Source organism: Erpetoichthys calabaricus, chromosome 7, assembly GCF_900747795.2.
Source record: "Erpetoichthys calabaricus chromosome 7, fErpCal1.3, whole genome shotgun sequence".
NCBI lineage: Eukaryota > Metazoa > Chordata > Cladistia > Polypteriformes > Polypteridae > Erpetoichthys > Erpetoichthys calabaricus.
The window spans coordinates 185,085,289-185,109,909 of record NC_041400.2 but is presented as its reverse complement, the minus strand read 5'-3'; the positions used below and the strand labels follow the sequence as shown (position 1 = coordinate 185,109,909).

At 41.3% G+C, this 24,621-nt stretch overlaps 1 protein-coding gene across 3 annotated transcripts in view; it reads right to left on the bottom strand.

Moving 5' to 3' along the window:
• frem1a (Fras1 related extracellular matrix 1a) overlaps nucleotides 1–24,621 on the bottom strand; it is a 265,369-nt gene that overhangs the window by 15,889 nt on the left and 224,859 nt on the right. For all 3 annotated transcript variants that reach the window (XM_051929873.1, XM_051929874.1, XM_051929876.1), the window contains 5 exons: nucleotides 24,300–24,372; nucleotides 21,321–21,470; nucleotides 16,272–16,489; nucleotides 1,499–1,546; nucleotides 150–320 (listed from right to left, as the gene is read on the bottom strand). In XM_051929873.1, coding sequence (XP_051785833.1) covers nucleotides 150–320; nucleotides 1,499–1,546; nucleotides 16,272–16,489; nucleotides 21,321–21,470; nucleotides 24,300–24,372 — 660 coding nt within the window. The remainder of the gene's footprint in view (nucleotides 1–149; nucleotides 321–1,498; nucleotides 1,547–16,271; nucleotides 16,490–21,320; nucleotides 21,471–24,299; nucleotides 24,373–24,621) is intronic.

The following is a 24,621-nucleotide window of genomic DNA, read 5'->3' as shown; positions in this document are numbered from 1 at the left end:
ACTGGGAATGAAAATACCTTAAGTAGTGTGTGTGAGTGGTTGTGTTGGAATAGATGGGCAACTTATCCACTGCTGCTTTATGCCTTGTGTGCATCACTGCTGGGAGAGACTCCAGCTTTATATAAAATTAAAAAGTTCAATGTCATCACCTGTCCAGGTATACGTACTGCACCTCGGTCAGCATGCAACAGCTCTGTGACTCCAGGAGGGACATTACGATGTCGCTGCTGCCCTTTACTGGTAACCAGCACTCTGGCTTTTTTATCAGAGCTGGATGGGCTCGACTCATCCTCCACTCTCAAAGACATAAGGCCATGATACTAAAAGGAGAAAGCAAAACGACATTCAGAGGTGGTTTAAAATGACACAAAATATGATAAGTTTAATGACTTATCTCTCAGGTCATATATGATAAAACATAATAGGCATAAAAATTATTTTATGACAGATAGATAGATAGATAGATAGATAGATAGATAGATAGATAGATAGATAGATAGATAGATAGATAGATAGATAGATAGATAGATAGATAGATAGATAGATGTGAAAGGCACTGTGTAATAGATAGATAGATAGATAGATAGATAGATAGATAGATAGATAGATAGATAGATAGATAGATATGAAAGGCATTATATAATAGATAGATAGATAGATAGATAGATAGATAGATAGATAGATAGATAGATAGATAGATAGATAGATAGATAGATAGATAGATAGATAGATAGATCTTTCAGTCACCTTTAAGTCCTTTCACATTCCACGACTTTTCCATTGATTTTTCAATCACAGGCTTCTTTTATATTATCTTGGTGAGTCAGGGGAAGTCGCGGTGCAATCTTGTGACAGCCAGTTGTGTAGACTGACATTTCCAGCCACTCAGTCCACCCAGCCTGCAGCTGCCCCCAATAAACTCTAAAAGGTCTTAAATCATAGCGGTGGGCTTTGTGTGTGTACAAGAGCTGAGAACCAATGGGTGTCAGGCTGGAAGTACAATGCATACAATGCAGCTATGAGGAAGAAGTAAAATGGGCATTTTGGACTTCACAAACAGAAAAGTATCTCATCTGTTTGATGTCTTGTGTTTTACACACCACAACAGAATGGAAAAAAGAAAAAAAGGCAGAAACCGCGTGAACTCACTCTACCTGGAATCATTCACTCTGCCAGGCTGCACATTATTGGCTGACAGAAAAAGGGGAGCGCTTTGATGATATTTTATAAATATTAAACTGAGGTAGAAAGTCATTTAATTTGCCATCCCCTACAATTTGTAGTTGTGTGATCTGACATTCTCAGGTGGTAAGACTGGCAACCCCTCTGACCTCAAGGTGTGTAATGTGCTACTGGTTTTAAAAGTGAATGGACTGGGACCCAAAGCCAGTCTTCTGGAGATGTGAGGCAAGACTAATCACTGCGTCACTGAACGGCTTCAGTGTTTAATCCTAACTTGTAGAATTTGCAACCCGTGTACAAAATCGGGGCAACTTACCGTAAACACTAAATCCGTTCCGTTTCGATGAACCGATGATGGATGTACCTGTGAGGGGGAAAAAAAAAATCAAAGACTAACAAAAAGTATATTGGAAAGCTGAAATTTGTATTGATTTGTTTCACTGAGGCTAAAACATTTTGCACCACAATGGGAAATGTTTGAGGACAGCTACAGTATGTTGACACACATTGAGAAGCTCCCGTATGGGCTGCATGCACATTTTTGTGCTTCATTTGACAAGTCAGAAGCTGAGCTCATTGCATACTTGAAGTGATCGGGAGATTACAGCCTTCTGCGTAACAATGCAGAAAGGTGGTAATTACATAGTGATCTTGCTAAATTACTGACATGGTGGGAGGCCTCGAGTCTGAAATACATTTATCTTATAATGAGGGGGTTCTGTTTTCCAGTGTTTATAAAATAAAAGACAATTGGTGTTTAGCTTAGCTGTTTGAGGGCTTTGCCTAGACAGCCCAGGATCTTGTGCTCAAGAGGTTTCACTTTTAATTAAATAGAAAGACGCACCATCCTCGTACTTCCTTTATTTATTCCTAAACATACTTTCCTACCTCTTATGAATTTGTATAAACCAAAATATCTGACAAAAATGCATAATTTGTAAAACAAACTATATATTGAGGCTTGTAGAGGGTGCAGCAGAGGCCCAAACACCCAAACGCAACAAGACACACAAGTTCCGGGTACAAAATAAAGTTTTTTTTTCTTCTTTTTTTCTCACAAATACTATATACAGGCTACTTCTCCTTCCAGAATACAAAAAAATAACAATTATTTCCTTTTGTTTTGCTTCTTCTCTACTCCTCCCAGACGACTCCATTCCTGACTCTGACTTCCCGAGAGAAGATGAAGAAGCTCCTTTTCAACCTGGACCTGTGACTACTTCCAGCACAACACCACTGCCACCAGGAAGCACTTCTGGGTCAGGTGGAATGCTTCCAGGACAGAGGAGTGCCCTTTTGACAGCTTCTCCTGGTGGCACCTAAGTGCCCCCACAGGGCTGCCCACTGGGACTATACCTCCTATGCTCATCTATGAAATAAAGTCTAAATTCTACATGCCACCAGTCAGGTCAGGTTGGGGAGCATGCACTGGTACAGCACGTAGCTGCACCCACCATACGCTGGAACAGCTCGGAATCTCAGGGCAGACACGCGGTTCAGTCCCACTCTCCGGGAATGACCATTTATCTGCCACAGTCAGGTGTTACATGGGCGTCCCCTTGGCCTGGCCCAGCCACTCTGGTCCTCAACAATCGCGCCACTTGTAGTACCATAACTGACACTCCCTCACAATGCAGGTCATGTGCATCATTCAGGACTCCATAAGCAACTGCTCATTCAACACAAAGTCAAACCAGCAGTACCCAAGGATTTTCCGGAGAGACACAGTACTGAAGGAATCCAGTCTTCATCTCAGGTCACTGGATAGCATTCATGTCTCACAACAATATAGCAAAACAGGGTGCACCAGGACTCTAAAAACTTGGACCTTTGTCCTTTTGCTGAGATATTGGGAGCGCCACACACCTCTCTCCAGCAACCTCATGACCCCCCCCCCATGCTCTCCCAATCCGTCTACTGACTTCATAGGAAGAGTCACCAGAGACATGAATGTCACTGCTCTCAACACAGTCGACACCATCTCCGCAGACAGACACACTGCTGCAAACCCTAACCCTAACCCTAACCCTAACCCAATGTGCCACCAGGAGGTATAGAAATTAAAACTATAAGTAATGAAAATCTTAGTTCAATTCAAAACTTAAATCATAGGTAGCTTCAGCATATAGGGAGTGTAACTGATAGCCCTAGGCAGTATAAGAGTTAAATACTGTATTAAAAGCTGAAGCCCATACCTTTTCTCTAAAGTAATCCAGAAGGCCACCACTAGTTACAAAAGTGAGGTTTTGGAATGAGCCGAGTAAATAAGAGATGGACACTCCTGTTCCCAGATGGCAGCAATGTATTTCTTAAGTCATAAAGGTAATCATGTACATTAGGAGATTATTTGTGCCTATTAAACACAAGAACACACTGGTAAAAATTTAAGTCAGAGGGAAGGAATGCAACAGGTAAACAGAAGATGGGCTCACACCTTCGGCCAGGTGGCCAATATGCTCTTTGGGTCAAGGTAATGGTGGCTGATAATGGGGCAATTCCATCTATTTAACAACTTATCAGTGTTTATTAGGTATTAGAAAATATTGAGGACTAGGCAAAAACACAGGAATGTTGGAGTCCGATAATAATGAGAAAAATATACAGAGTGAGGTAACCTTAAGATAAGAAATTGTATTAAAACAAGGTACTGTTGGACTTACGATGCCCACTTCATTGAACTGAGATGGCTTTTGTGCATCTATGCAATAAAGTCTAACTTCTGATTGCCCATCCAGAAACTCTGCATGTTTTATTCCAAGAGGGAATGAGTCTTTCTCTACAACAGAGGATGCTGCCATCCAGAGAAATGGGGGAATTCACATCTCAGGGTGGGCATCTCCCACTGTCTTTCCATTATAAAGTCCTCCTGGCTGGGAAAGGTACCAGCAACAAACCATCCATTCATGTCCTTTCATTCTAAAGGCTTCCCAGCCAGGTAAGGAGTCATTCATCCTAGCCAGGATGCCAGCCAAGCTGTGTCATCTGTGACAATTTAAATAATACTAGACATTAAACCCGTTACAATAACGGGCACTAGAACAGTAGTGCATAAACATTAGTAGGAACAGTCTATATTAAATGGCAAGGGACCATGACCTCATTCTGTTTCTTGTCTTAATTTTTTTTTGTCAAAAATATTTTTGCAAGAAGCCTAAAGTAAAATAATAATAAAAATAAAATAGAAACGTATATGACAATACAGTAAGTATAATTAATATTACATTTATCCTCTCCTCTGTGGCTGTTGATCGATGCATTGTGTCTGTCTGAAGATCTCCCATCCTGCCTCTCTTTATTTTAGCTTGCTGTGGCGTCTCTCCAGCAAGTACTGTGCAGTTCCCCAGCAAGTATTTTAATCTGTGCTGGCGTGCAGCTGATTATTGTATGTGTGGCGTCTCCCCAGCAACGGATTTTATGTGCGCGAAAATAAATCTACTTTTAAAAGTCATCCTATTGTAATATCATGAAAATTTGTATATTTAGGAAAACCCCTTCAACGACTGACACTTTACACTTTACTGGGCCAAGCTTCTAAATCGCAAATCTGACATTCTCAGAGTGAACACTTGCACAACAACAAACAATAATCCCACCTCATTGGGGAAGCTGGTCTCCGCTTCTCAGTACCCAATTGGATTTTTCGTGCCTTATGTTTTAGGTGTTACCTCATTTATCGAAATCCGATTGGATTGGCTGCGTGATATTTTATAGGTCCCGCCCTCTCTGTCTTGTGTGATGCATCAGGCGGCCTTTGAAGCATCTGCTAGAGGCCGGTGACTCTGCCACTCATTCCGCCCTTCCCTGTACTTCCGCCTTGTCCGTAATATGCGTTTAATTTTCTGTCACAACAGTGGGCAATCAGCAGATTCTCCCCAGTAACTGATGTAATGTGTGGTGTGCAGCTGATAATCGTGGCTGTGCCGTCTCTCCAGCAAGTACTGTGCAGTTCCCCAGCAAGTATTTTAATCTGTGCTGGCGTGCAGGTGATTATTGTATGTGTGGCGTCTCCCCAGCAGCGGATTTTATGTGTGCGGCCGTGAGTACCCAATCAGCACTCTCCCCAGCAATGATGTCCTTTATTAAAGAGTGCCCCGCGCATTCGCACTTCACCAGAAGACACACACACACAGACACATGGACGTACACAGGGATTTTATTAAAGAGGATATATTTTTGGTGAGGCTTATAAAGAATCAAGCTCAATTCTTAAAAATTTTCAAGATTACAAACATCAGTGCATTTTAAAATACTGTGAAACATGAATGTATAATAGGGGAACATTAAAAGATAGATAGATAGATAGATAGATAGATAGATAGATAGATAGATAGATAGATAGATAGATAGATAGATAGATAGTCTTGTTCTTTGTGTGAGATGGATGGCTAGAACTGAGCTCCATTACCAGCGGTGTTATTTTACCTTCTTTTTTACTATCATCCCGAGGCATCCTGTATTACATTATCCGTGAGTTTAAATTAGCATGAGCAGCAAACATAGGGTTCTGAAAGAAAAGGAAAAGGATAAGGCAGCTAAACTTTCATCAAAGTCAAAACCAGCCTCAAGGTCATGGTACGGCCTACCAGACACTGACCTGGAACCAGGACCATTGCCACCATTAAGGTGAGTTAGGCATTTGCCTAGGGCACAGATCACATGGGTGGGGGGGGACCCAGCCACACAGGTTAGCTACCGAATAGTGGGTGGACGCATTAATAAGCTTGGCCTAGGGCACAAAATAACCTAGTACGGGCAATGTCGGGAACAGACGGGAGAAAGAAAAAACAGATCTGCCAGGACCTGATGCTGCAGCATCGGCTCCAGCCGAACGTGAAAATGGGAGCAAAACTGTGAGCACAGTGGGCAAGGAGGATTTGTCGATTTCAGGGGGATTATTGGAACTATGCATGGCTTTTTCATCCTTGCTGTCAACTGCAGCTAATACCCACTCTGAGTCAGACGCTCCAACACCAGCTGGGCTCACAACTCCACCTACTGTACGGTGCATAGAGATGACCGAAACACACTTTCTGAGCTAAAGGAAATTATTGCCGTATTCGGGTTGGGGAGTGCGGGTTGGGGGGTTGCATAAATGATATAAAGAGTGATATAAAGAAGGATATAAAGAAAGAAATAAAGGACCTAAACAATAAGAATGAGAAACAACATCAATATATAAAACTAGGCAAATGTTTAAGTACTATGTTTACTTCAGCCTTTACTGATATTCTAAGAAAAATTGGTGAAAAAATACAGGTAAATATAAAGGAAGTTAGAGAGCATAACTAGAGTACTCACTCACTTGAAGATATTAAGCAAATATTTACAATTTATATTGAAATATTTGAACAATTGACATCCGCCACTGACTAAAAGGCAATGGCTGCAAAATCAGAATGCAAAGTGCTTGCTGACAAACTGGCTGTGCTGGAAGATAGAACGACCTCAGAATCGAAAGTCTCCCTGAAAAATGTTGAAGTCCAAACCCAGTGAAATTCATAGCTGAACTGTTTTCTAAAATGACTGGAGAAGACTTCATTTCCAATACTGAGATCTCAGCAGCTTACCGCATACGTGGATCGAATGCATCAAAACCGAGAAGCCTTATTATCTGTTTCAACAAACTACAGGCTAAACAAAACTTCATGTCCCTTCTCAAACAGAAAGAGGAGATCATATCTAAAAAAAAACCACATTCGTATTTTCCCAGATTTCTCCCTTGCAGCAGCTTCTCAATGCCCTGCACACTACAGCATTACACAGCATCTATGCAGTGCTGATATCAGATACAGCCTCTTGTTCCCTGCTAAATTAAAAATGAATATTGAAAGTCACTTTAACATTTTTAGCTCTACGAATGAAGCAGAAAAAGCGCTAAGCAGACTGATCCTGACATCGTTTTGAAACACGATCATGAGTTATAACATGGTCTGACAAGGCAAAGGACATTGTGCTTGCAACTTGCAACTTGGACCATTTGTAGTGCAACATTTGCTGTAACTATACGTCCTATTTCCTTTTTGTCTACCTTTCCCCTTTTTTAAGCTTCAATTATTATATTAAATTGAAATTTCTTGCCTCGCAGTTAGGAGACCTGGGTTCGCTTCCCGGGTCCACCCTGCGTGGAGTTTGCATGTCCTCCCCGTGTCTGCGTGGGTTTCCTCCGGGTGCTCCAGTTTCCTCCCACAGTCCAAAGACATGCAGGTTAGGTGAATTGGCGATTCTAAATTGTCCCTAGAGTGTGCTTGGTGTGTGTGTGTGTGTGTGCCCTGCGGTGGGCTGGCAACCTGCCCGGGGTTTGTTTCCTGCCTTGCGCCCTGTGTTGGCTGGGATTGGCTCCAGCAGACCCCCGTGACCCTGTAGATAGGATATAGCGGGTTGAATAATGGATGGATGGATGAAATTTCTTTAAATGTACTTTTTTGCTAACTACAAAGTCACTAGTTATTTACAGTGTTTTATTATTTTTTTCACTTCATATCCTTGATTTATTGTATTGGGAATGTACTAACATTCGTCATCTCAGTCGCCATGGGAACTGTTTAACATCATTCCCTAGGTTTATTGTATTGGGACTGTACTTTCAAAAGATACCTCAATTTTAACGTTTTCTACACTGCTTGCTGGGGGTTAATTTTGATCTGGACGTGCTCTGTTTCTCTTGGCAAGTCAGAGGACCAGGACTTTGTGAAGTGTGGTCTGCTTCACTTGGGGAGGCAAAATGGGGGGTGTCCTGGGTGGGGGAAGAGAATGAATGCTTTGCTAGCCCCGGCCGGGACGCCCCTGCAGCATATGTTCTGGGGGAGCAAGGATGGGAAACCCAGTATCTCCCCCTGGATGCTAGGTGGCAGCCTCCTTGGGTTGCAGCGGTGCCTCGGACTCCCACAGGGCTTCATGGGAGTTGGACTTTTGTGCAGCCCTGTTGGATTCCGCAGGCACCGCCAGGGGGTGCTGCAGCAGGAGCTGCTAGCCCCTTTTGGGCACTAGTTTCGCCACACCCGTTGGCAATCAAGCACCTGGAGCACTTCCAGGTGCTTAATAAAAGAAGCCAGCAACCACCACTCATTGGCCAGAGTCGAGAGGAGGAGGACAAAGCTTGGAGGAGTGGCGGTGGAAGAGAAAGGGAGAAGAAAGTGTGTGGTGTGTTTGGTGGTACTTCCATACTTGGGACTGTGTTGTGCCTGTAGGGATTATGGGGAAGACGTGCCCCACAGGTGAAGAAAGAAAAAAGTCTTTTTGTTTTATACGTGCCTCCAGTCTGAATCTGTGTCGGGTCGGTCACTTATATAGCACCTTTTTACAACCCCAATAACTGTAATTGCCAACACAGTAATAGGCTTCGTAGCCATATCACCTGGCAATACAGTAATCCCTCCTCGATTACGGGGGTTACGTTCCAGAACCCCCCGCGAAAGGTGAAAATTCGCGAAGTAAAAACCATATGTTCATATGGTTATTTTGATATATTTTAAGCCCTTATAAACTCTCCCACACTATTATAGACATTTCCCGCACAATTATACAGCATAAACCCTTTGTATTCTCTTAGATATTAGGTAAGATTCGTTGAAATTATGTATGTAAACACAGTTTATATACAGTAAAACCTAAATATTATTTTAAAGATATCGAGCGTCTCCGTTATCACATATGTTACAGCCATTATGACAGACAGGCCACCAGCAATAAATACGTACAATGCAAGAAAAATTGTATACAGTAAAATGTGTGTACAGTGACACTAAACTATGTACATGTAATAAGTACTGTACGTAGAAAATTAATTATGGTTACTCACCAGCAATGACACGACGACTTGTCCGATAACGATGAGTTTAATTTTACTGCACAACAAAGGAGAGCGTTACAGCTCTTGTAAAGGAGCCTCTTCAGGCGATTGTGTAGCACCACCGTTGTTCTTCTTCTGGCAGTCTTCAATCCAAATCCCTAAAGCAGATTCCATCCGGACTACCATCTTATTACATCCACTTACAACTCGTTTTGCGCCCTGGTTAAAGGACACTGCGGCCGTAGATCTTATATTCTTTTCCTCCTTTTTAAATAAAAAGAATCGTGGACTCATTGATGCCGTAATGGCGTCCTGCAGCGGTGTAGCTGTTCCCTTCCTTCAACATATCCAAAACTTTTACCTTTTCAGCAATCGTTATCATCTTCCGTTGGTGCTTGGGCACGGCCCCTGAAGCAGTAGCAGGAACACGTTGATGCTGAATGAGCGAGACGAGACTTCCTGGTTAACGAAGCGGAATCAAATTCGGCGCTCTGTCGCTGAGCCAATCAGCACACAGGAACTAAACTGCGTGCTCTGATTGGGTAGTTTCTCAGCCATCTGCCAATAGCGTTCCTTGTATGAAATCAACCGGGCAAACCAACTGAGGAAGCATGTACCAGAAGTAAAAAGACTCATTGTTCGCAGAAACCCGCGAAGCAGTGAAAAATCTGCATTATATATTTAGATATGCTTACATATAAAATCTGCGATAGAGTGAAGCTGCGAAAGTCAAAGAGCGATATAGCGAGGGATTACTGTAATATGAAATCTAGGTCAAAGCTATCATAAGTAAAAATGTACTACCTTAACATAAGACTACAAAATCTCAACAAAAGTTGAGAAGCTATGTTTTCATGACCAAACAGTGAACTTTGTGAACTTGAATGTAGTAGATCTCAATCATGAATTAAAGATAAAGAAAGTATCCACTCACTTAACAGGTTTAAATGCCAAGATAGTAATTTTACAGGAGACTCACATAACAAGAAAGGATTGGCCCAAATTTTCACTCTGGCTATACAAAGAAAACTAGGGATGTGGGAATCTTAATACAAAGAACTATCCCATTTGTAGCGTCAGACAAAGTATGTGATCTTGAAAGGGCGATATGTCATGGGGATGGGTAATTTATTTAATACTAAAGTGATTCTGATAAATATTTATACACCTAACATTGATGATAGAGATTTCATCCAAAATGTATTCACATCTATTCCTAATGTGAACACTCATTAAATTATAATGTCCGGAGACTTTAATTGTGTTATAAATGCAGACCTGCAAAAATAATTATGGATCAGAACTTTTCAGACCCATGGAGGTTTTGAAATCCTAACCTTAGAGCATATTCTTTCTTCTCATAAGTTCATTACTGTTATTCAAGAACTGATTATTTCTTCATAGACAACATTTTTTGCCCAATTTTAAATCAGATAAATGCAATGCTATTGTTTTCTCTGACCATGCCACCTGACAAGGAGCATAACATACTATGCCCTACACGCTCATCTTGTAGTTGCCGTCTTAACCCCCTGTCATTAGCTAATTAGCACTGTACAAAATTCATACCCAAGCAAAGTGACTATTTTCTAGAGACAAATTCATCCACAGAGGTCTTTGCAGGAATACTCTGAGAAACTCTAAAGGCATTTTTACGAGGACAGATTGTTTCATATTTTTCTCACAAAAATAAATTGGAAACCAACAAGGCGTCTGAGTAAATCAGAAAAATTACCTGAATAAATCTAGAATCCGTCAGGTCTCCAAATAAGGCACTTTACAGGAAAAGACAGGTTTTGCAGTCAGAATTTAACGTCTTGACTACTAAAGAACGGAAATAGATCATCTTTAAATTGTGACATCATTATTATGAACAAGGAGGGAAGACCAATAAGATTTTAGCTCAACAAATCCACAAGCAGGAAGCCTGCAATTCCAAAATCAGCAATTACCAACACAGACAGAGATAAAAGCATTGACCATAAAATATAACCCAGAGTACTATAAGTCCTTATATTCTACCCAGTCTAAAGAAGATAAGACATAATCTAACGAGTTCTTTGACTCATTACAGATACCACAGCTAGAACTCTTAGTGCTGTGGAACTGGATAAACCTCTGACACTCTCAGAATTCCTAGATGTTATAAACTCACTGCAGTGTGGGAAAGCAGCCGGCCCTGATGGCTACCCAGTGGAATTTTATAAAAAATATTTAAATAAGTTAGCTCCACTATGATTAGCAACGTTTATAGAAGCTAAAGACAATAAAATTCTACCTCAAACTTTTCGCCAAGTATTAATTTTTGACTTTCCTAAGAAAAATAAGGACTTAGTACAATGTGCATCAGACCAATCTCACTCCTGAATAATGACATTAAGATACTCTCCAAAATTCTTGCTAGAAGGATTGGGAAAATGCTTCCTTCTGTTATATTACAAGACCAAACTGGACACCTAGCTTCTAATCTTTGACATTTGTTTAATTTAATATATTCACCCATTAAATCTAACACCCTGGAGATCTTACTATCTTTGGATGCAGAAAAGCATAATTGAATGGGACTACCTGTTCACCACATTGCATGAATTTGGGTTTGGCCCAAACATGTGCATGGATCAAACTACTCTATACTAACCCAAAGCCTCAGTTTGTATTAACAACATTATTTCAGATTACTTCAAACTAGAACACGGTACTCGACAAGGAAGTCCTCTATCACCATTGCTCTTTGCAATCACATGAGTCATTGGCTGTTTACTTTTGAAATGCATCAGAGATAAAGGGGATTTTCAGAGAAGAACTTGAACAGAAAATACTGTATCATTACATGCAGATGATATGGTACTGTATACAGTATATCTCACCCACAAAATTCTGTGCCAGCAGTTCTAAAAGCACTAGCAGATTTTCAAAAGATATCTGGACTCAAAATTAATTTGAAGAAAAGTGTGCTTTTTCTATCGAATTCTCCAACACACAATACTAGACTGAACCTATTCCCATTTATGTTTGCAGATCAGTTTAAATATCTAGCGGTAAATATCACAAGTAAATATAAAGTTCTTTTTCAACAAAATGTTGCTGTCGGCATTGAAAAAAAAAATTAAACAAGATGTGAATAGATGGTCCTCCCTCCATCTCACATTAGCAGGAGGAATCAACACTGTTAAGATGAACATCCTTCCCAAGCTTCTTTTTCTATTTCAAACCATCCCCATACACATTAAGAAATCTTTTTTTTTAAGAAATCAGATTCAATCATAATTTAATTTATTTGGAATTCTAAATATCAACACATCCAAAGGGTGACTCTATAACAACCTAAAGCAGAAGGTGGCATGGCACTACCCAACCTTCAACTTTATTGCTGGGCAGCAAATATACAAGCTATAAAGACCTGGACATCCACACAAACTGCTGAATATACAGAAACCTGGTGTGCAATTGAATTACAATCTTGCAGTACTTCTTTATATTCCCTGCTCTATACCCCAGTAAATACAAATTATCCAATTGCCCTTCATTTACTCAGCATATGGAACCAATGTAGGAAGAACTTTAAGACAGAGAAGCTTTTATCTGTTTCTCCTCTTCATGACAACCACTGTTTTCCACTCTCTCAGACACACACAGTATTTAATGCTTAGAAAATGTTTGGGATTAAAACATTTAGAGACTTGTACAGCGACAATGTTTTTGCATCCTATGAGCAATTAGATAGATAGATAGATAGATAGATAGATAGATAGATAGATAGATAGATAGATAGATAGATAGATAGATAGATACTTTATTAATCCCCAAGGGGAAATTCACATACTCCAGCAGCAGCATACTGATAAAGAACAATATTAATTAAAGAGTGATAAAAACACAGTGCAAGGTGGAGAGTGCGAGACAGGTATAACAGTCAATAACATTGTATAATGTTACCGTTAACTCCTTACAGTGGAATTGAAGAGTCGCATAGTGTGGAGAGGAACGATCTCCTCAGTCTGTCAGTGGAGCAGGACAATTAGGCTCCAAATTTAACTTCTCATCAACAAAATTTTTCCACTGCTTTCAAGCTAGAAGCTTTGCTAAGCAGAACCTGCCCAATTTTCCTCACCTTCCACCTATTTGTACACCAGAAGAAATATTGATCAGTCTTGAAGACTCAGATAGCATCTCCATAATTTATTAAAACATTGTAAAGTCCCTTCCATTCAAAGATCCCAGGGCACAAAGGGGAAAGGATTTTTCACTTAACATTTCAGTAAAGGAGTGGAAGGCAGCCATTCACAGAATTCATTCGAGCTCCATATGTTCAAAGCACTCAATCATGCAATTTAAAATCTTCTGTCAAGTGCATCTGTCTCGATTCAAGCTATCCAAAATATATCCCTTGCAAGATTCGACTTGTGAACGTTGCAATCGAGCTCCAACATCACTAGGCCACATGTTTTGGGTGTGCACCAAATTAACGTCACTCTGGACCAAAATCTTGAAATGCCTTTCAGATAGCCTTGGTGTCACAATCCTTCCTAATCCACTAACAACTGTGTCTGGTGGACTCACAGAAGGGCTTAAAGTGGAGAAGGACAAACAAACTGTAATCACTTTTACCTTACTACTAGCACATAAACTTATCTTGATCAGCTTTTAAGTCAGAGGGTAACTGATGTCCTATATTATCTGAAATTGGTAATAGATAGATAGATAGATAGATAGATAGATAGATAGATAGATAGATAGATAGATAGATAGATAGATAGATAGGTTTTTGACTAACTTTTTTTAAGGCCAGACATATTTGGGGTTCTTTTTGCATTTTTTACTAAGTTATTGCTTTTCTTTGTTGTGTTCATTAGAATTCCTTCTGAATGTGTTGTAAACACTTCAGTTTTTTGTTTCGGGTGTCTTCTGAATCATGCAAGTTGTCAAGTTTTTTGTTGTTCCAGTTTAGTCTTGGACTTCCAGTTCCCCCCAAAAAAATCATTTTTAGGCCATTTTTGGACCACATTTTATGCAAGAAATTGCACCCTTATGATTAAGAGTAAACCTAAATGTATCTGCAGAAAAATTAGTCAGAAGGACTTGAAGCTGTGCATGACACATAAAATGACTCCAGGTTTTGGTCCTCTAAGGCAGGGGTTCCCAACCACCGGTCCGCGACCCACTACCGGGCCGCAGCCGTCTGAGAGCCGGGCCGCGAGAGAACTGCCGGCAACGGAGACTCACTCAGACTTTTCAGAACGCTTGGCAGGCGGGGCTTTGCAGCGGTGCAGAGAGAGGAGAGAGACCGAGGTGAGAGACTATTACAACAAAGTATTGTTACGGTCCCGACAGTTTCCCCATATGACACGAGTCTATAGAAATCGCGTTACTACGAAGTACATTCAGCAGATGCTTTCATTACAACGAAGTGACCTTGAAATGCCTGAATGAATCATCCACAGAGCAGTTAGATCTGTGGTCGCAGCTCAGATGTGCACATTTGCACAATGATCCCCAAACAGAAACATTGTAAAAAAAATTCTTTCTTCGAACTTTCCTCATACTGTTTTTTTTTTTTGCTGTTTTTGTTGTCTGTGGTTTTCAGTGATTACTTTTGCTTATTGCTTGTCAACATTTGAAAAACATCCATTGGAATTTAACTCATTGTCACCCTCCTACAGAAACGGCAGACATGAAAAAAACGATAACAGTGTTAATGTTTGTGATGTGCAATCTGTTGGAATGGCAAATTCAAAGCATATGTCTTTGTTATATGCAAAAAAAAGAAGAAAAATCTCAGGTTGCAAACGTATGCGAACTGCTTAATAACTTAATAATAAAAGAAATGTTATGTAAATTGTGTATAAAATTGCCCCCCCACACCCCCCCCCCCCCCCGACCGGTCCGTGGAAAAATTTGCATCTAATAAAGTGGTCCTTGCTGTCAAAAAGGTTGGGGACCACTGCTCTAAGGTGATATAAGGGCCCAAATTTACTCCTTTTCACAAAACTTTGAATAATTGGGATCGGCCATAAAAGCATGTGAATGTCGTTTTATGCTGTTTCAAGGTTGCTGTCACAAATATGATAATATATTTTATATTTGGTTCTTCACTGGTGGTCCTAACCATTTATGAGCCACTCCCAGAAGATTATAAATGACAAATGTCAAACATAAGCATGTGGGGTATCGTTTGAAACTCCGTTGAGGTCAGTGATTACAAATATGAATACACAATGGGAGGTATGAAAAATCAAAATTACCCCTTATGAGAAGGACATAGGAGTCATAGTGGACTTGACATTATCCACTTCTGGACAGTGTTCAGAAGCCATTGAGAAGGCTAACAGAATGTTAGGTTATATAGCGCCCTGATGTATGGAGTACAAGTCTAAGGATGTTCTGCTCAAGCTTTATAACACACTGGTGAGGCCTCATCTGGAGTACTGGGTGCAGTTTGGGTCTCCAGGCTACATAAAGGACATAGCAGCACTAGGAAAAGTCCAGAGAAGAGCAAATAGGCTGATTGAGGGGCTACAGGGGATGAGATATAAGGAAAGATTAAAAGAGCTGAGCCTTCACAGTTTAAACAAAAGGAGATTAATAGGAGACCTGACTGAAGTGTTTAAAAGTATGAAGGGAATTAGTGCAGTGGATCGAGACGGTGACTTTAAAATGAGTTCATCAAGAACAAGGGGACACAGTTGGAAACTGGTTAAGTGTAAATTAAACACAAACATTAGGAAGTTTATCTTCACATGGAGAACCACAGACACATGGAATAAGTGAACAATTAGGACTTTAGGTACCATGAAAACGTGACTTGATGTTATTTTAGAGGACTGAAGTGGATCAGACTGGGGGGCTTTGTTGGGCTGAATGGCCTGTTCTTGTCTACATTATTCTAATGTTCTAATATGACGTTACTTTTGATTTTTGATCCTTTACTAGGGATCTAACCCTCTATGGACCTCAGTCAGGTGGTGCAAAATGACAAATTCTTGTTATAATCGAGAATATTTGGACTTTAAACATTTAAATTGAAGCATACATTTTAATATTTCAAATAAATGACACAACTTTTCTTTGTTATGCACTTCTACCTCATGACAGTAAATCTTTACATTTCTTTATGAACACCAAGAATTAGAGTGACATACATTAATTCAGACTTCCTTTCCTTTGTGTCTGTGGCTTAATTTTTATACATTTTGGACTTTGACATTTTACTGTGGATTGAGGTCATATGCCGACAATGCATATTTTTAAGTAGGAAAAAAAAAATAAATTATGAATTCTTAATAAAAAAAAAACAACTTACTGTTTTTCCATTTCCAACAACTCTGAGTTTAGTCTGAGACAAAGGTTTGTAGTTCTCTGGCACATCCCCTCTTGTCAGGCCAACGCTGTCAACAGGCACGATGGGAAGTTTCTCCAGTCGGATTAAGCCATGATGGGGCGGTCGATAATCAACAGCAACTGGAATGGCTTGTCCTATTTCTGGAGCCGAGTGTCTGTTTTTAGTGGTGTGGCAGTGACCTGCAGGTAAACAGAAATGTCATGTCAGAGTTCTGAGGATTATGGAACTACGTGCTGCCAAACTGAATCCAGATAGGCAGATCGAGGGAAAGACAGCAAATGTTTTATATGTGATGTTTCAGTATGTTTTAAATAAGCACTTCTGTCTATTCCTATGTTTATTATAAAATTTTGTGGAATACCAGGGCCACACAGCTCCCCAAACCCGGACACAGACTGGCACAGAGACACAAGTGCAAAAACAGCACACAGTTTATATCCTTGTGGGGCAGCTCTATTCCCCGCTCCCCACTCCAGAGCACAATGCACAAGTACCCACAGCAATACCGCTCAGTCCCTTCTCTTTCTTTCTTTCTTTCTTTCTTTCTTTCTTTCTTTCTTTCTTTCTTTCTTTCTTTCTTTCTTTCTTTCTTTCTTTCTTTCTTTCTTTCTTTCTTTCTTTCTTTCTTTCTTTCTTTCTTTTTATCTACTGCCTCCAACTCCTCTCCCAGCAAGCTTTGTCCTCCACCTCCCAACTCTGGCTCCTTGAATGGAGTGAAGCGGCCTCTTTTATAGTGCACCCAGAAGTGTTTCAGGGGCTCCCGGATCCTCTTCCGGCAGCACTTCTGGGTGTGGCGGAAGTGCTGCATGCCAGGGCTCTGGAACTGTTCAGGCACCCCCTGCAGGGTTGAGCTTCTAAGCTCCAAACCCATGGCCCCAGTGTACGCCACGGAGGTTTCCCTCTCATGTTCCAAGGGAGGCATTGCTCTGAATTTGTCCTCTCCCCCTGTCCTTCCATCACAGGGGCATCCCGGCCATACACCACAACATATTTTTTAAAAGAAAGAGCAGATTTCAAAAATTTATTTCAAACAAACTGTATAAGACAGAAACACATTCCGCACATCATTGGATAGAGAAAAGTTCTAAGTTTAGTCCTATGGTCCTTGAGGTTGCATGCACTCAACAAGAGCACCATGTGTGGTGCGACAAACAACAAAACGGTAGACCATTTATTGCCACACACGAGTCAACTGGTCTCTAGTTACTGAATTCACAGCTTCCTCAATTCAGTGTCGCAAGTCTTGAAGATTAGCGGGCATAGGTGGAACCTTCCAATCCATCGTCCTGGAATGGTGTCGTTCAGGTAACGCCAGACCTTCATGCAAGATGGTACCCCACCTCATTTCCACTTGGAGGTTCGGCATTACCTGAATGACACCATACCAGGACAATGGATTGGAAGAGGTGGACAACAAGATCATGCTCATCGTCTATGGCCTCCCAGGTCTCCAGACCTTACCCCCTGCGATTTTTATCTATGGGGGTACATTGAAGAAAGAGTGTTTCTTCCACCTTTGCCCGCTAATCTTCAAATCTTTTACCTTTATAAATCTCAATGATTTTGCAAATGTGTTCCCCATGAAGCTTAGACACGCTGGATAAGGTACATTACATTGCTCAAACATAGTATCCTCCAGCACATCAAGTGCCATGAGATGACACATGATCAACAATCGAGGATGTTTTGGGGGATTGGAGGTCCTTGTGAAGTGCAGACACGCCATTAAGCAATAAAACATAGTCGCCAAGCTTTGTCCCCCAATAACACCTGCACTGCAGTTCAAAAACAGATGCGCTGCTGTGGGAGCTAAAGATGGTTATATGGTTTAAGGTCTGAGAAAAGTTCCTTACTTTCTTAGGAGAAGGGCAGCAGCTGTGAGTTGAAGGCTAAGGTCACAGCACGTAAAGCTTTGGAGACACAAGCAGGCAATAAATTTCATATATAGAATTCAAGGTTGACAGCTGAAAGGCCAGCAGCTGCATCAGCCCAAGTGAGGTGCCACGAGGGCCCTGTATGGGGAATGGACTTTAACCAGTTAGAATTAAGGAGATAAAGTGTACAGCGCATGATTTTTGTGGTTTAACAAATTAATGAAGTGTCATCAAGTCACCTCAATTTTGCAGCCAATAAGATCTATTCTTTTATAACATAACTGAGATATGCAAATCTGTTAAGTTAAGCCAAGTGTAAAAATAAGAGCTGCACCCTTTTGCTTTGCACCCACCCCCACCATAACCTATCGTCTATGGGGGAGGGGCAAAAGCTTTACATTTGTCAAAAATTTCGATCTCTGGTTTTTTAAAGGATCTTGACATTTTAGGGTCTCCTGATACTGAAAACAACGATATCTTGATGATAGGTGTTTGTCTGTCTGTGTGTCACAGTTTCTTGAGGACGGTCTAGAGCTAAAACGGCTAGGGGGAAAAATACCAAACTCGAAACTTAAGGAAGGAGCCACGCCCACCAACTCTAAGACCATTGGATACGATGACAACTCGCAGAGCCACGGCCACCAACTCGGACGCGACGACTCGGAAAAAACGCCATCATTTATGTTCGTCTGTGCTAGAGTACACATGCACCTCTGTGCCACGTTGACTTTTCAGTTACGACGCACGACTGCATGCACCATCGCACACTGTTTTACACACTACATACAGCAATCTGCATCAGCGACAAACATGCGTCTTCTTAGATGGTCCTGCAGGAACACGGAAAACATTTCCCCGCCTATGACCAGGCAGTGTGTATGCTTTGAGAACGAGGGTGGATGTGGCAGGACCATCTAAAAAGAAGCATGTTTATTGCGGATGTGAATCGCTGTATGCAGCGTGTAAAACATAGGATACGCACGATAAATAAACCACTCTTAGCCGCCAACGCTAAGACGATGGGATACGCCGACAACTCACAGAGCCACGCCCACCAACTCGAAGACCATGGGACGAGAACGCCTGCCTGCCCGCCTGCCTGCTTGACTGTTACCAGCATGTAAAACCATCGCAGCTTTTAACTCACACACTGCAACAACTCACCAAATAAGGACGCCCTGTGTCTCGAGGCATTCACACTGCCGGAAGACAACCATGGGATATGCAAAAAATAGCCATGTCAGTCAACTCACAAAGCCCAGCCCACCAACTCGAGCACGCGTCTACCCACACTCTTAAGGCATTCACGGTGCCTGCTCATGTGCCCGGACGGAACAACTCACTTTTGTCTCTGCTACAGTACACATGCACCATTTAGCCACGTTGACTTTTCATTATTCTTTTCGGTTTCGGCTGAATTTCCATATATAATCCACCAAGTCGTCCGACCGTGGGATACAAATGACAGAGCACCACCCAAGAACTCGAACCGCTAGAGAGACAAGTCCACCAACTCTAATAGCACCAACTCTAATACGCCTGCCCGCCTGACTGTTACCAGCGTTCACCGCAATGTACTGGAGTGTAAAACCATCACAACTATCAGACGCTGTCTATACCTAAGAAGATATATAGATACTCATTATTCCCCGGCACGCATCAACCCACGCTCTCAAGGCATTCACAGTGCCTGCTCATGTGCCCGGACGCAACAACTCGCCACACACAAATCTTGCTTAATTTGACTCAACACGGGAAACCTCACCCGGCCCGGACACGGAGAGGATTGACAGATTGATAGCTCTTTCTCGATTCTGTGGGTGGTGTTGCATGGCTGTACTTAGTTGGTGGAGCGATTAGTCCGGTTAATTCCGAAAACAAATGAGACTCCATCCATCCATCCATTTTTCCACCTGCTGAATCCGAACACAGGGTCACGAGGGTCTGCCGGAGCCAATCCCAGTCAACACAGGGCACAAGGCAGGAACCAATCCCGGGCAGGGTGCCAACCCACCGCAGCGAATGAGACTCCCTCCTGCTTAATAGTTACGCAATCGCCAAGTGGTAGGCGTCCAACTTCTTAGAGGGACAAGTGGCTTTCAGCCACGTGAGATTGAGCATTAACAGGTATGTGATGTCCGGTACTGCACCCGCGCTACACTGAATGGATCAATGTGTGTCTACCCGGTGCCGACAGGCGTGGGTAAGCCGTTGAACCCCATTCGAAATTGGCACCGGGGCTTGCAATTGTTCCTCACGAACGAGGAATACCCAGTAAGTGCGGGTCATATGCTCCCTCTGAATACGTTCCTGCCCTGTGTATGCACCCCCCCCCCCCCCCCCTCGCTACTACCATGGTCGGGTGATTTGGTGGATTATATATAGAATAGCAGCCGGAACCGCAAAGAACAATGAAAGGACAACGTGGCTCAGAGGTGCACAGACGACAGTTGCATGACCGGTGCACCGGGCTCAATTTTGTTTTCACTTCTGTTTACAGCGATCGGGTCATAGATAGCATTGTTGCAATGTTACTTTTCTTGGTGGCTTATAAACATTACGGATGTTTCACATGTTAATTTTTTTCCCTGTGCTTAAATGACACTAAAAAAGTGTTTCTCAACTGTGACTCCGGAACATCTCAGTACGCAAGCTATATTAAGCGTCAACAACGAAGACTCACTAGACCTTAATCTACAAGTACTGACACTTATCCCTACCGACGAAGTAACTTTCACCAGCGTGCCTTCTTCGTCACAGACGATGCCGCTTTCAGTCACGGACAATTGTATGTTGCTCTCTCCAGAGGTCTATCTTTTCATTCACTCACAGTGGTGTCCACAAACCCACGCCATTTGGACAACTGTGTCGTTCAGGAAGTGTTCACCCATCAATACATAATTATGCGGCGTATGCTACGCCGCGGGTTGGCTAGTAAACTAAATAAATGACCTACAAATGACAGCACTCTGCCAGACACAGATTGTTCCAAGCTAAAGTTGGACAATACACCACTCTCAATTCTGGTGAATCGTGACACAGACCTTCTTCTTTTGTTGTGAGCACACTAGGTTGGGATGCACTGCTTTAGTGGAAAGTTTCCTACCATGTTTCACTAGGTTGTATTCTTACTTACCTCCAGTGGTGTCATGAATTTTCACTCTGATTTTCACACGCTCTCCGAGTACAGTGTTCACGGGAGAGTTGAGAAGCACCTCAAACAGTTCTTCACCTTCTTCCAGGCCATCATTTACAATGTTGATGCTCAAAGTTCTGCTCGCTACCCCTGAAACAAATGTAATAAGGAAGAAAAGTTAATTTAATGAGACGAGCCACACTTTTTGAAACAAAAATCGTGTTACTAGAAAAGAGGATCGCAGAAGACGTTACATTTTTTTCATTGCACTGACACAGGAATACTTTCATTATTTTTAAAAGTGTACTTTATTACTCACATACACTTGTAGCAGTGCTATCCCTGGAAGGACTCCATTTCCCAGCAGCCCTGAAAGGGATTGCCGTCATTGGATGACTGCAAGGGGCATAAGGGCTGTTGGGAACAAGAAGGGCCAGGAAAAAGGGGTCGGCGAAGCAGCAAGAAAAAGTCTGTGTTTCTGTGTATCCCGTGTGTCCCATCTAACGTAACCACTGAGAAGTCATTCATACCCTGGATCGTTTCTCACAAGGTCTCGTGCCTGCCTGTCATGTGAATAGCGGTGGATTAGCTGTCATGTGTTTTTGGAGGGAGCACTCCCACAAATCTCACCCCTTGCCGCACAGGACTACCTGTAGGACTGTTTAATTAATTTATTACAGAAGCTGTTTCCAGGATCGTCATCGTGATACTCCATATCATTTTATCCATTTTTTGCAGCATTGGAACTGTGATAAGGACATTATCGCGAGTGTTTGTTGTCGGGATTGATTGTTGCGTGTTTTAATTGTATCGCTGAAGGGGAAGGGGAGGGTTGTCTGAATTTTCTTGTTTATAATTGATTTTATAATTAATATATTTCACTTATTTGTTCGATTCATGTCTCTGTCTGTGAGTGTGTGCGGGTCTGGCCTAGGCTGGGGTCGTTCCTGGAATCCCCACCAAAAAAATAAATAAATCGCCGTCCTATCAACGGTATGAATCTGAGTGGCACTGGGCCGCTACTCACTTCCCATTATGTACCATAATATTATACTTAAATAACATATTAGTCAAATATGTAAGGTAAAAGTGTTCCAATTTAGGAACCTTCATTTTTTATGCTAAATATGTTCCGATGTTTTAAAAAAGAAATACTGCAACGACATTTTGTTGAGTCGTCGCTAGGGGGCGCAGTTATCAGCGTAACATGAGTGCTGGAGGCAAAGATTTGTCCAAGATTGTGTATTTGCTTGCAAAAAGACGTTAATGTGCATTTCTTTTGTTCTTGATTTATTAACACTATGACTCAAAATGAAAACCTCTGGATCTCAATTAGGGTTTGACATTTTGGTTGTAATGGATGTCATGCATTACTTTTCCCCAAATACAATTCAAACAGAAAATGTCATTTCTGGCTGATGAAGTTATATTTTTTTTATTTTATACAACTAGGGGGCTTTGCTCCCTGCTCACTTTGCTCACCAACCCCCCCCCCCGGCCTAAGCTACGCGCCAGCCACTTCACGTCTCTGCCGCACGCATATGTGGATTTCACTTTAACCAAACAACAAATCTTTTAATTCTCGCGGATACGCCTCTTCCTTAGGAAGAAACACTACTTTTCACTGATGGCAACACGATTTAAACGATCTACAAGTCTCTGACTTAAAGTTTAAAACTGAACAATATATTCAATCTCTGTTCGCTGTTCCGTTATTTCACCGAGTAATAATTTCCATTTGTTAGCGCTCATGTGATCTTTACTCTCATTTTTTTGAGACTTTCGAATTTTAGTACTTCCGTTATCTCTAACCTGCTCTGCATGTGTATCGCGCCAATGTTTTTGAATTCTTTTTACGACGTTCTACTTTGTCATCTACTCTTTGTCTTTTATTTCCAGCCCCAGGTGTGGTTAAATCTCTTGGCACAAAGTCTCGTCTCACGGGACGTGAAAGTATCTCTCTGAAAAAGTTACATTTCGTCCCAGGATTTTTTTATTATAATAGAGAGATTTAAGGTGGTCTTGTTTTCTCTTAATAGCCCGACTTGTGGTATAATGGGCTAGAAATTGGTGTTTTAAAGAAAAGGACTTCTCTGTGTGTTATGTTTAGAAAAAAAAAAACACAATAATAATAATAAATGGAAAAGCCAATAGATGAGGGAACAATAGACAGACTTTGTTTGAGACTTGGATAAGTGAAAAGGCAGGACGTAGATATTTACCTGTCTCACAAAAGAGTTACCTGCTTTGAAGATCAGACTGCTTTGATTGGTATCTCCTCATCAAAACTGTACAGTATTGTGATAACAGAACTGCCTGCTTCCATACATTTTAAATGTTTGTATTTACTTCCTTTGAAAATTAACGAGTTCTGGGGACATTGGTTTCTAATCAGGAACTTTTTGATAGCAGGCAGCAATACTATTGTTGAACCAAAGTAAACGTGTTTACACTATTGTTCCACAGAAGAAATTGGCATGTACAGTACCATTGTTTAACTAATCATCATGCTGACCTAAGCAGAGATTGAAGTATTTATCTATCTCTGGGTAAATGAGAATAAAGAGGACAGAAAGTATGATGAGAGATTCCTGACTGCACCCTGCTTCTTTTATATTTTGACACCATTTCAATGTGGCTACACCCTGCAGCAACAAAGGCTCATACCTGACCCAGGTTCTTCTTGGCCTGAGGCTGGTAACAGTGGCTCCAAGTTTGTAGGGCATTCATGTGGAATTTCTGACTTGAAAAGTTACATTTACTGTGTCTGAGAGCACACAAATACAACAGAAGTATCTGTGCTAAATACCAGCCTGAGGAACTAAAGAGGTGTACATAAAATACTGAATTCTTACTTTTGAAGGTTTCTTTCATAAATAAAGAAGGGCACTTTTTCTTTATCTTATGTAATATCTACCACAGTACTAATGTTAAAAAGCCGTGTTTTGAAAAAAAATGATCAAACAAATACAATTATACCTGGATCAAACTGAATTAGGCTGGATGTGCTAAGAGAGAAATCCTTCCCTAGTGAAGCAGAATGTTCATTGACCTAAAAAAAAAAAAAACTGTTAAATTTAATTTTGGGTAAAGGAATAATGTAAAGAAGAAGGTCTACTCAGTGATAAAGTATGGTGGTACACGTCGCTGTAGAATTAGGGTTAGTAGGGGGTGGGCGGCTGCTTTGGCAAGGTCTCCAGGACTGGGACTGAGTCTGAGTTTGTCTCAGTGATCCTGTTGTAGAAATTTGAAGCCAATATCTATCTATCTATCTATCTATCTATCTATCTATCTATCTATC